This window comes from Leucopleurus acutus (genome assembly GCF_964270905.1).
Source record: "Leucopleurus acutus genome assembly, chromosome: 13".
NCBI lineage: Eukaryota > Metazoa > Chordata > Mammalia > Artiodactyla > Delphinidae > Leucopleurus > Leucopleurus acutus.
Genome location: NC_139155.1, coordinates 84,640,899 through 84,653,111, shown reverse-complemented (window position 1 = coordinate 84,653,111; position 12,213 = coordinate 84,640,899). Strand labels below are relative to the sequence as shown.

Below are 12,213 nucleotides of genomic sequence, written 5' to 3'. Positions count from 1 at the left end.
TCTGGACGGGGTCGTCGAATCCTCACAAACAACCCGATGAAAGAGCACCTTGCATTATCGTCCCATTTCACAGATGAGGAGACTGAGGCCGGGAGGTTAAACGATAGGCCTCGGGTTAAATCGCCGTGAGAAGGCAGTCGGCTTCCGCTTCAGGACTCTGAGCCCCTGTGAAACGGATGACTATTTACTGGTCACCTGCTGTGTGCCCAGGGCCGAGGACTGTGCTCCTGGGGGTCCTTTGCTGTGATGTGTGGTCAGCACCTTTATCATAATCACAATCACAAAATTAAGCATTGTCGTCGGAGTGCTTACTACAGGGTGAGCGTTTTGTTTATGCCCTTTATGCATACGGTTGCACCCGCTTCTCTTTATCACTGGAGTGAGGGTACGCGTATGCTCTGCACTTTGTAGATGGGGAACATTTTGCAGGTGAGGAAACGGGACAAGTCGCTTAATGATTCTGAGCCTCGGTTGGTCATCCATAGAATGGAGTAATGAGAGAGTCTGTCTCCTAGATTCTCCTGGGGCTTAAACGTGATGATCTGCGGAAGGTCCTTATGACAGTGCCTGGCAGACACTCAGCCAGCTGTGTCCACTTGCAATATTGTCACTGTCACTGCAGCTGCTTGGAGGGGCTGCCTCCCCTGGGGGCTCCTGGCGGTTGCCTCTGGTTTCTCTTCTTTCTCGTCCCCTCCTGCCAGATTCCTACCCCGCTCCCACTCCCTCCCCGAGGGCCCAGACTCGGTTAGTCCTTGAGTCCCTATGGCCCCTGCCGTCCTGCAACCCCCCCATCCTTTGCCCCAGCTGGGCCCTCTCGCGGTCACGTGGAGTCAGCAGCTGATCTCAGATGCCGCCCGCACTTTTCCCGCTGGGCCGTCAGTGACGCAGGATGGGGCCGGGTAGGACCCAGTGGTCACTTCCTCCAGGCAGGAGGCTGACGCCGGGGGTGGGCAGGGGCCCTGGGTAGCTACGAGGCAGGGCATCCTTATCCCGTGTGGTGGCAGCAGTGGGGCCCCACGTCCTGATCACCCTGCCTCGTGCTTGGGCGACCCAGCTGGGGGCCCCTGCTTGTTACTGGAAAGGCAGGAACAAGAATTCTAGGCGTCCTGGGGGGGGTCTTGCTCTCCTGGGCATGTGTCCGGGGCTGGAGCCACTGTTCTTTGGCTGGTGGGAGGTGAGTGTTGGGACTGTAATCTGGAGGTCCCCCTGCAGCCCTGTGCCCCCTAACCCCTTACCGCCAGCCCACTGTACAGGCAGCGTTTGTGAGATGCCCCCATTTTGGGGGGCAGAGGGTTTTTGGAAGACAGAGGGCGGAGGAAAAGGGAAAAAGGCGTGGAAGGCAAATGCCCCATCCAAGGGCCAGGTGGGAACCCAGGGGTCCCAGCTCCTTGTACAGTAGTTGAGGCAGGTCTGCTGGGCTGAGGGGGCGGGGCCTGGACCCCGTGACCTGTGACCTTCCTGGGACTCAGCTCACTCCCGTACCTGCTCCCAACAGGCTTCCATCCAGGGTGGCACCTCCTGGCCCTGGAGGCTTCTTCCAGGGTGTCTGGGCATGGGGCTGCTTTGATGGTGAGTCCCCCCCCGCCCAGAGCCCAGAAGAACCTCCAGATGTGGCTTTGAATCCCTGCTCCTCCAGCTCACCTTGTGACACCTGGCTGCTTGCTTAACCCCGTGGGGGCAGCCCCAGTTTTCCCATCTGCAGTATGGGTGTTGTGGGCCTAAGCATCACTGGCGGATGTTTGCGAGGTGCCCGGGGCGGCGTCTGTACGTGGCAGCCGCCTCTGTCCTCCTGGCGGGGTGGCAGGAGACCAAGGAGGCTCTGCACTCTGAGAGGGGCGGTGGGAGCCGCCTTCTCTGCTGGCCTGTACCTCAGCCTGTGTCATGTCCAGGCTGCCTGGTGTGTTACGCCGGCGCAGATGGAGGGCTCAGTTCCAGGTGTGCTTACCCTGAGCCAGCCTCAGGCACACTCCGAGCCTCTCTTCATGGTGCTGGTATGCATGGCTCGTTCAATCCCACCTGCTCCACCCTCAGAGCCTCCCTGAGCCCTGTTCTCTCCTTCTCTGTGGTCTCGGCTTCCCTCGCCCACAGTATCAGGACGCCACATCTTTCCCTGAGGGTCCTGGCGGGCTCCTGGCACTGAGGGTCTCCCAGGATTGAGGGTCCCAACACATCCTCCCCCCCTTGTCTCCTTTCCAGCTTTCTAGAGCCCAGCTCGATTCTGCCTTCTCTCCCAAGCCCCACGGGACCCCCCGAGCTCTCTCGAGTTCCTGCAAGCTTTGCACTAAATGAATGTGTTAAATAAAGTCCAAAGACACGGGAATCGATCCCAGCGCCACTCCTGCCTGCTGTGTGGCCTTAGGCAAGTGACTTAGCCTCTCTGTGCCTTAGTGTTAGAAGGGCTTTTCAGAGCACAGACTCTGGAGCCAGACCGCTGGCATTCATATCCTGCCTCAGTGACTTCCTAGCTGTGAAACTTTGGACGAGTGGTCTTACCTCCCTGTTGCTCAGTTTCCCCATCAGTTGAGCGAGGGTAGTTCTAAGACCCTGAGGATCAAGTTAGTTGACATGTGCAGAGGCCTCTGCACAACGCCCGGGCTGAGTAAGCGCGACTGATACAGTGCAGTGTTGATGACTTTGATGCTGCTGCTGTCATGACGACGACGTGCCCACTAGTATCCTTTTGCGAATGGCCCCCAGGGTACACTGTGGGCTTTTCCTCTGGAGGAGGGACTGGCAAACCTTCTCTGTAAATATTTCAGGCTTCTCCGGCCACTCGGTCTCGGTCACAGCTACTCTGGCGCTGCTGCCATCCTAGCGTGAAAGCAGCTCAGCCAGCACGTACAGGAATGGCCGTGGCCGTGTGCCAGTGACACCTGACGAAACAGGCTGAGCCTGGCTTTGGCCTTGGGCCCCGTTTGCTGACTCCTGCCCTAGATCAGTGCTTATCAGGCTCTCTGTGGGAAGGACCAGTCTGTTTCATTTCCAGTTTGTCACAAATGGATACATGGTCCTTCCGCACGTGACGCAGTTCGCGGGCACGGGGATGGGTCTAGGCCGAGGCCAGCAGGACCGTGTTGGCCGTGCGCTCAGATGCCGCGGTCCCGTCAACAAGCTCTCAAGTAGGATCTGAATCCTCTCGTCTTCGGCGCTCCCCCCAGACCAAGGGTCACGGACGCAGGAGCCTGCTTGGGCCACGTACATGTGTGAGGGCCGCAGGTGGGGTTGGAATGTCTTGTTAACATGGGGAGGGTTCTCGTGTTCTGAGACGTGGCTGGAGGTTTCTAGCCTGAGTGCCTAGTGTCTTCAGGCTCCTGTGACCACAGTGAGCCCCACCTTCGGTCTCTCTTGGGGTCTCCCCAGTTCTTGCCTTCCTGTAGAGATGCAGGCACCCTTGGTGGTCCCTGGACTCAGAGCCCTGGAGATCAGTGTGGATACCACAGAAATGGCCCCCAAGATGGTCCTTGGAGGGACCGTGCTAATGAGGCCATCCTGCTTGCTTCCCAGACTGAGAAACTGAGGCCAGAAGGGTTCATGCAGTGGCCGCCCATGCCCCTGCCTCGGGAGCCCCAGGGGCCGTGCGCCTTTTCCCGCCTCTGCTGGCAGTGGTAGGCGCTGTCCTGCCGGGGCCCTCTCCCAAGGGATTGGACCGTCTGCCTCTCTGCTGCTTTGTTCATTTTGCTTTTGTGTGAGAGGGAATTTTCCTCCCAGCATTCTGCAGTGCTTGCCGATTTCTTCTCACACCTCTGCATGCGTGTGCATACCGGATCTGTGCCTGGCAGCCGTGCCGGCATGATCCCAGAAGCTGCCGCCCCCTCCCTCCAGCCCTTTCTTCTTGTTCCTTCATTAGCACCCGGTGCCTTGTGCACGACATCGTGGAGTGCGGTGGAGGGGGGAGGCTGAGTCCTCTGTCTTCTGGAAGCTGCCCTCAGTCTTCAGGGAAACCCATGGAGAGTTAAGGGGGATGCTTGGTTGGAGACACAGAGGCCACCTTCCATCTGGGTCAGGCATCCATTGCAGTTTTCTTTCTTTTTTTTTGGGGCGCGCCGCGCGGCGTGCGGGATCTCAGTTCCCCGACCAGGGATTGAACCCGTGCCCCCTGCAGTGGAAGCGCGGAGTCCCAACCACTAGACCACCAGGGAATTCAGGCATCCATTCCACTGATGAAGAAACTGAGGCTCAGAGAGTTTAAGGGATGGACAGATACCTCTAGCCCGAGGCCGTGCAGCTTCTTGCTTCCACATCGGGCTGCCCAGGAAGGCCCTTCCCTCATTTCCAGCCTCTGAGGTTGACAGGATCCCTCTTGATTCTAGTTACTCATCCTCTCTCGCCTCCAGCCTCCCAGCCTCTTACATGTGTTTGTTTTGGAGGGTCTGAAACACATACATTTCCAACACACCTACGTGGTATCATCTAATTCTCTTTGCAGAAATAACTGCTTAAAAAAAAAAAAAAGCCAGACAGCAAAAGAATGACTAGATTTTTTTTGGAAAATTGGGAGAATTAAGAAGGGTGCCAAGAAGAAAACAAATCACCTACAATCCCACGCTTTCCCAAGCCTTACTCGTGTCAGACATCACTAATTGATTGCCACCCCACAGTATAACTGGGTGTTCTCTGCAGGCCCAACTAATCGATTTGGATTGGTACACATAGGAAGCCTGTCCTGTTTTCTCCTTTGAAAGGCTTCTCTTTTCTATCTTTTTTTTAAAAAAAAATTTTAACATGTCTCAAATCAGGGTGTAGTTGCTAATCGGGGTACATCGAATTTGTTAGTGTTTAGTTTTTCCACAGATGGTAATGGGTAATGGATGGCATATTACTGAAGAAGGCATGTTTTGCCTGGAGTTTATTCTTCTGACTTGGAGCTATGCTTGCCTGTGTGACACACGTGTGTAGGTTTTCCCTCTGTAACACGGGGGACTCCCACGTCGGGGCTTTGTTTTGGAATCTGGTCTTTGAGCCTTGCAGACCGTCAGCATTTGCCGTGTCATCCACTGTCCCCTGGCGTGGATGCCCGTGTCTTGCTGTGTCACTTGCACCCATGGCAGACGTGCAGGTTGTGCCTTTTTCCATTTGTCTCTGCTAACACGTGGGCTTGGTTGTCTCATCTGGAAAGAGGACAGGACCAGGTGTCCTTCAGTTGAATGTGTCACTTCTCCTTGGCGATTGGCCCCAGGAATGTCCTCTGGCTGGACTGGGTCGGAGGGCCGGGAAAGGATGTGGGAGGGTCCGCGGGTACAGAAGCAGCGCCGGGCAGGGGGCTCTGGCCCTGCCTCGCCGTGTGGGCTGCACTGCGGCGGGATGGGTGCTCACTGGTCTGTGTCCTCTGCTGCAGGACGTCGGGCTGCTTGAGTACCAGCACCACCCCCGTGACTACACCTCACACCTGTCGCCTGGCTCCATCATCCAGCCCCAGCGGAGGAGGCCCTCCCTGCTGTCCGAGTTTCAGCCCGGGAATGAAAGGTGAGGAGGGGTTTGTGTGTCCATTGCTCAGACGGGGAAGTGGAGGCCTGTGCTCATGAGCTCGCAGGGTCGGTGTTAAACAAAGGGGTGTCAGGCTGTGCCCTTGTCCTGGTGCGGCTGTGACTGGGGCAGGGTGGGGATGGGCAGGGAAGAGCCATGTGGCCCTTGGACTTCCCGCTGTGAGCCTGCAGTGGCCTCTGGGTGTGTGGCCCAGGCAGGAGGGGGTGACCACCAAAAAGTAGGGGAGTGGGGCTGGGTTGCTGGTTGGGAGTGACTGTCCACAGCTGGGTGCGCATGGGGAGCCCCCTTCCTCCCATCCCTTTGTCATCCCCTTTTCTCCGAGTCCTCTGCCATCCCTCAGCTGGCAGACTGGGCCTGTGGGCCTGCCTTGCCTTCCTTAAATCCAGGTGGGAGAGAGCAAGCCATACGGGTGGGGACCCAGTGAGGGGAGGGCCAAGGCCAGAGAAGGGCCCCAAGGTGCCTGAGACAGTAACAGCTCTAATTGCTAAGAGTCGTGAGCTGCTGCTGCTGCTTTTTTTTTTTTTTTTTTTTTTTGCGGTACGCGAGCCTCTCACTGTTGTGGCCTCTCCCGTTGCGGAGCACAGGCTCCGGACGCGCAGGCTCAGCGGCCACGGCTCACGGGCCCAGCCGCTCCGCGGCATGTGGGAACTTCCCGGACCGGGGCACGAACCCGTGTCCCCTGCATCGGCAGGCGGACTCTCAACCACTGTGCCACCAGGGAAGCCCCTACTTCTTTTTTTTTTTTTTTTTATGCTTGAAAATCTTTTATTGATCACACTATCATACTTCTTTGTGACAAAATTATGTATATAAATTTTTTTTAACATCTTTATTGGAGTATAATTGCTTTACAAGGCTGTGTTAGTTTCTGCTTTATAACAAAGTGAATCAGTTATACCTATACATATGTTCCCATATCTCCTCCCTCTTGCATCTCCCTGCCTCCCACCCTCCCTATCCCACCCCTCTAGGTGTTCTGCTGCTTCTTTTTGTCACACCACGTGGCTTGTGGGATCTCAGTTCCCCGACCAGGGATTGAACCCAGGCCACGGCACTGAAAGCCTGGAATCCTAACCACTAGGCCACCAGGGAACTCTCGAGAGTCCTGAGCTTCTAACATGCGATGGCCTACTGTAGGCTGTGGGCTGCCAGCGGGCACTTAGACAGGCAGCGCTGCCTGCAGGAAGCCCACAGTCTAGCAGGGGAGGTGCAACAAACACACAAGGTGACTCCAGAACGAGGCAGGTGACCTGTTTCCTGCAGGGCAGGGAAGGGCTGCTCTTTGGCTGGAGAGGCCGCGAAAGGCCTCTCAGGGGAGAGATGCTTGGCCACTAAGTAGCCAGCCGCTCAGAGAGCCCGGTGAAGACCTTCCAGGTGGAGGGAGCAACACGTGCAAAGGCCTGGAGGTGGGCATGTGCTTGGAGTGTTCCAGAAAGGCGAGGAGGCCGGGTGGCTGGGCTGAGCCAGGTGGCTGGGGGCCGGGAGGGTGAACTTCGAGGGGACTATGGGAGGGTTTGGAGCTATGGAGGGCCAGGATATAACTTCCACCCTCAGATCCTTCCGGCCATGTGCAGTGATTCTAGGGGCAAGCAGGGACCGCTGAGGCTGGGCTGGCCCAGGGGCCCTGTCCCATCGTCTCTTCCTTCGTCGCCTTGCTGAGGCTGCGAGGTTGAGGGACGGCCTAGGTGGGACCAGAGTTCCGGAGAGCTGGCCTGGGCCTTCTGTGCTGCCGCAGCTGCATGGAGGCATCCAGGGCCCTGCGGGGAGGCCACTGCCGCGGGCCATGGCTTCAGTCCCTCTGCACCGGGTGGTTTAAAACAGCAGAAACGTGTTCTCTCCCAGTTCCTGGGGGACAGAAGTCTGAAACGCAGATACCAGCAGGGCCGCACTCCCTCTGAAGGCAGTTCCTGGGGGACAGAAGTCTGAAACCAGATGCCAGCAGGGCCGCACTCCCTCCGAAGGCTCCGGGAGAGGACCTGCTCCCGGCCTCTGCCAGCTTCTGGAGGCCCAAGGTGTTCCTCGACCTGCTGCTGCATCACCCCAGTCTCTGCCCCCCCCCCCCCGTGTCTGTGTCCTCAGCCCTTCTTAGGAGGACGCTTGTCATCGAGTCTAGGTCCCAACTTAATCCAGAATGACCTCATCTCAGTTAATTACGTCTGCAAAGACCCTATCTCCAAAGAAGGTCACATTCTGATGTTCTGAGATGACATGAATTCTGGGGGGACACTAACCTATGATGGTGCCCTTTTCATGTTTCAATGTGGATGCCACCTGCTTCCTGCAGGGCATCTTGTAATTGTGAAGCTGTTGGTTCTCAGGTGGGCAGGAGGGGCATCTTGTGACCTGGCTTTGGCGAGGGACGGGCCCCCCAGGGAGGGGAGGACAGCAGCATAGCCTCAGCCCACACTGCAGTCAGTAACATTCATTCAGCCTACACGCACTGATTGAACGCCTGCTGTATGTCAGGCCCTAGACAGATGAATGTCCCTGCCCTTGTGGAGCAGACACTCTGGGACGGGGGAGGCGGCCCCCAAACATGCATGAACCAACAAGCAGATGGTGATGGCTGCAAAGAAGGACAGAGAAAACGAGATGGGGTGAGACGGGGTGTATCTGGTGGGCTGGGAGACTGCTGTTAGGAGGAGGCGCCCCATGCACTGGGACAGGAAGGAGGAGAGGCAGCGTGGAAGGAGCTGGTGTGGAAGTGTTCCAGCCTAGCCAGCGCACAGCCCCTGAGGCAGGAATGCAGTGGGCAAGGTGAACAAGGGCCAGACCAGGCAGGGCCTGAGTGTGGGGAGAATGCGTTTGGATTCTATTCTAAGTTTATTGGGCAAAAAACATCAACTGGAAAAGCATTTCAGCAGGGGTAGTATTTGGGCAGGAGCTGGAGGTGGAGGCTGGGAGTCGTGGCTCAGCTGTGTGTGCTCAGGCAAGGCCACGGCCTCTCTGGGCCAGTTTCCTCCTCTGCAAACTGGGGAGGAGGGTTAAGGAGAGTTAGTTGGGAGTGATTAGGCTGGACAGCTCCTATCTCTGCATAAGGCTGCTGGGCTGACTTGCAAAGGAGGCAAGGCCAGGTTGAGCAGCCAGAGTGCTGTGATCGGCTAGTGATGTCTGCTTTGGGCGAGTGATTTGCAAACAGCGTCATGTGTGTTATCGTCTGTGTTAGACCCACAGTGTTTTTCAGACTTTCCCCGTGAATCACCAGGGATCTTGTTTCAACGCAGAGTCAGATTCAATAGGTCTGGGGTGGCGTTCAAGATTCTGCATTTGTAAGCAGCGTCAGGAGGGGCTGAGGCTGCGGGTCTGGGGGCCACACTCAGTGAGGGAGCAGGGAACCCAGCACCAGTACGTTCTCTTGCTGTAAACGTAGTTAGTGAATGCTGACTTGGAGGAAGACAGAGCTGTATTTGAGTCCTGCCTCTCTGTGTGCCCTTGAGCAGATGGGCACTCCTCCCGCAGGACGGGCAGCAGACGTGATGCCGTGTGCCCTTGCCCCCCACAGGTCCCAGGAGCTTCACCTGCGACCCGAGGCGCACTCATACCTGCCTGAGCTGGGCAAGTCGGAGATGGAGTTCCTGGAGAGCAAGCGCCCTCGCCTGGAGCTGCTGCCTGACCCCCTGCTGCGGCCCTCGCCCCTGTTGGCCGCTGGCCAGCCCGGGGGCTCCGAGGACCTGTCCAAGGTAAGGCCTGCTCAGCCGGGAGCTCCTCTGAGGGTTTGGGTGCTGCTGTGATTGGGCGGGGAACAAGGGAGGGGGTAGGCGTGCTGGGCTGGGGCGATGGCTTGGGCGAAGGCTGGGAGAAGGGCTGAGCCCGGGGCGTGCAGAGGCTGGGCAGCCAGAGGAGGGTCCAGGGACGCGCTTGGCTCCGTGGGCCATTTCTTGGCTGGAGAGGGACCGCTTCCCCCACTGCCCCCTCCAGCTGCTGGAGTGTGTTCAGCCCGTGGGGATCACTGTGCCCTGGAGGCACCTGCATTTTACTTTTCTTTAAGCAGAAAGTTGAGCTCAGATGGAGGGGAGAATGTGCACAGATTAAGCACTCATGGTTTGCTGCTGAGAGAGGTTTTTCTGCTATTTCAGTGAGCCCCAGGACCGTCCACGCTAGAAGCTCATTTGCTCTCTATCTAAACGGAGGAGTCACAGCCAGTGGCCCAGATGCTTCTGTCCCCTGGGGTCCCCCAGCTGCCTCAGAGGCTGTCATTTCACTGTCACTGCCTAGGGTGGGGCAGGGACTGTGGCCGGATGATACGCTCATCCTTGGCCGGCTGCGTGATGGATGTCCTTTCCGCACGTGCTGAGCAGTGCATTTATGCTCCTTCATGACCATGAGGACGCACATTAGCTCATTAACGGCCGCCCAGCTGCTGGGTGAGGTCAGTGCTCATCTCACTGCAGCACCAGTGAGGGTGGGTGGGGCCTGGGAGCCAGGAGAGCGGAGGGAAGTGGCCCACTCGGACCTGCTGGATCCTCTTCTCTGCCCGACACTGGATTGGTGGGGTTTCAGGCTGAGGCCAGTTCTTTATCGGGGGGCTGACAGGAAAGGGGTTTCCCGGGGTGGTCACGATGATGATGACAAGCTAACATGGAGGCCCAGACTGTGCTGAGCGTGAGTGTCCTTCCATTGTGCCTTTCCAGCCTGATGAAGCCCGGTCTGCGATCACCTTTTATAGGCGGGGCCCCAGGCTAAGAGAGCCACTCACCCACGGTCACTGGGAAGTGGGGAGCAGGCCCTGAAGCCCAGGCAGCCCGGGTCTGTAGCCCAGACCTGCCCACTGGGCTGTCCCGCCTCGGGCTTCCCCTCTGGTCCCCCGTGCCTGCCATTCTGCCATCCCTGTGTTAGCCTACTCCTCATAGATTCCATCACTGCTCAGCCTCCTGGGAGGGCTGTTGCCATTGGAAAAGCTATTCCCTGAAGTGGGTCTTGGGCAGTAGGGGAGTGGGGTGCATGTGAAGGGGGGCACAGGGCCACACCAGGGATGCTTGATGTCCACCCCCCACGAGGGACCAGAGCCCCGAGTGGGCCATATCCCTGTGCTCATGTCTGGTTCTGCCCAGAGAACAGGCTGACGGGTGTCTCTGGACAGCCCTGTTGGGCTCTGCTGCCTGCCGCGCATCTCTCCAGAACTGGGCTCTGAGTCCTCAGACCTGTGGGTCCCTCTGAGGGTCTCCAGGCCTGACAGTGGCTCTGTGCTTGTCCTTCTGCTTAGGGCTCCCTGGGATGCTTCCTCTCCCTCTGTGGGTCTTTCTCAGTCTTCGCTTCTGTCTCTGTATGTCTCTGTCTCTCTGTCCCTGTGTCTCCGTCTTTCTCTGCCTGGGGGGTGTGTGTGTGTCTGTGTCTGTCTGTCTCCGCATTTCTGCTTCTCTCTATCTCTGTCTCTGTGTCTGTCTGTCTGTCTTTCTCTCTCTCCTCTTCCTGGACCCCATGGGTGTGGGGGAGTGATGGGCCCAGTGTAGGGGCCTGGCTGGACCAACTACAGTAATTGCTCCAGGCTGTTAAGAACATTTGGAAAGTATGAGCAAATTTTGGGCAAGGGAAGAAGCCAGGGGAGAAACACAACTCTGAGGGAGTTCAGATGTTTTTTGCATCTGCTGTGTAGAATTCAGCTGGGTACGTGAGATGGGAATTTGATGGGATTTTTTTTTTTTTTTAAACAGCACCTCCCTCCCCACCGGCCCCGGCTGTGTTCCTTTTTCATATAAAAATATGCAATATAAAAATGTCCTGTTTTATAATGCTTCCGTGGCCTTCAGCCTCTGGAGTCCCGTGGCAGCAGAAGCTTCCTTTGGAATTCACCAAACTTTGTTCTGGGACTTTAGAATCATCACAAACAGCACCATTTCTGAAAACCTCTTTGTCTTTTGGGGCCCCGTTGGCTGAAAGGGACAGAAAACCCGTGTCAAACAGGTTGAGGCAGGAGTCCTGCTCATATAACTGAAATCGAGGGGTCGTTGGCTTCAGGCACAGCTTGATCCAGGTGACACGTTACCAGGTCTCTATCTCTGTCCATTTCTTGGCCCTGCCATCTTGCACGTGGTCTTGGTGTATTAACAAGGAGAAAGTTTGAGTTTCCAGGCCTTCTTCTTCCCACATTCAAGGCCAAAAAAAAGAACTTTCCCTCTGTCTCCACATTTCCAGGACAAAGCTGTTTATCTCCCTGCCTTTGACTGAGGCCCAGGCCTGTCCTGGAACCCATCATTGTGACTGGGGGAGAGGACTGTGGGTGCCTGAGGCTGGCCCTGCCCTTTCCTGGGTCTGAGACAGGGGGAGCCCCAGTGGGTCCTCTCCAGCCCCTAAGGCTTTTGCTGCCTCTGTGTCTGTAATTTTACATAATGAGTTTTTCTGTTCCACACTGGCCTGAATTTTTACACCAAGGGCGTCTGATGGGGAAAATGGTGCCGACTGCTACCTAGCGGTGACTGGTGAGGGTATAGGATTGTTGTTTTCCTCCTGTGGCTTTGGGCCTAAACGAAGGCCAGCAGCCATCGGGAGAACCATCTGGAGGCCCGCTAGCCAGGCTCCCTTGGTCCCGTTCCTGGAAAACTCAGCACTGCAGAAAGCACCCTTCGCCCTTCAGGCTTGCATCATCTTCCATTCAGATTGAGGTGAAATTCACAGAACATGAAATTAACCACTTTGAAGCGAACAATTCAGTGGCATTTAGTATAGTCACGGTGTGGGGCACCACCTCTGTCTAGTTCCAGAGCACTTTCATCACCCCAGAAGTAAACCTGG

General features: G+C 56.9%; 1 protein-coding gene across 1 annotated transcript in view; it reads left to right on the top strand.

The window, feature by feature from the left end:
- NCOR2 (nuclear receptor corepressor 2) overlaps positions 1-12,213 on the top strand; it is a 222,054-nt gene that overhangs the window by 70,972 nt on the left and 138,869 nt on the right. Inside the window, exons 4-5 of the mRNA XM_082853706.1 lie at positions 5,336-5,463; positions 8,987-9,164. Coding sequence (XP_082709832.1) covers positions 5,336-5,463; positions 8,987-9,164 — 306 coding nt within the window. The remainder of the gene's footprint in view (positions 1-5,335; positions 5,464-8,986; positions 9,165-12,213) is intronic.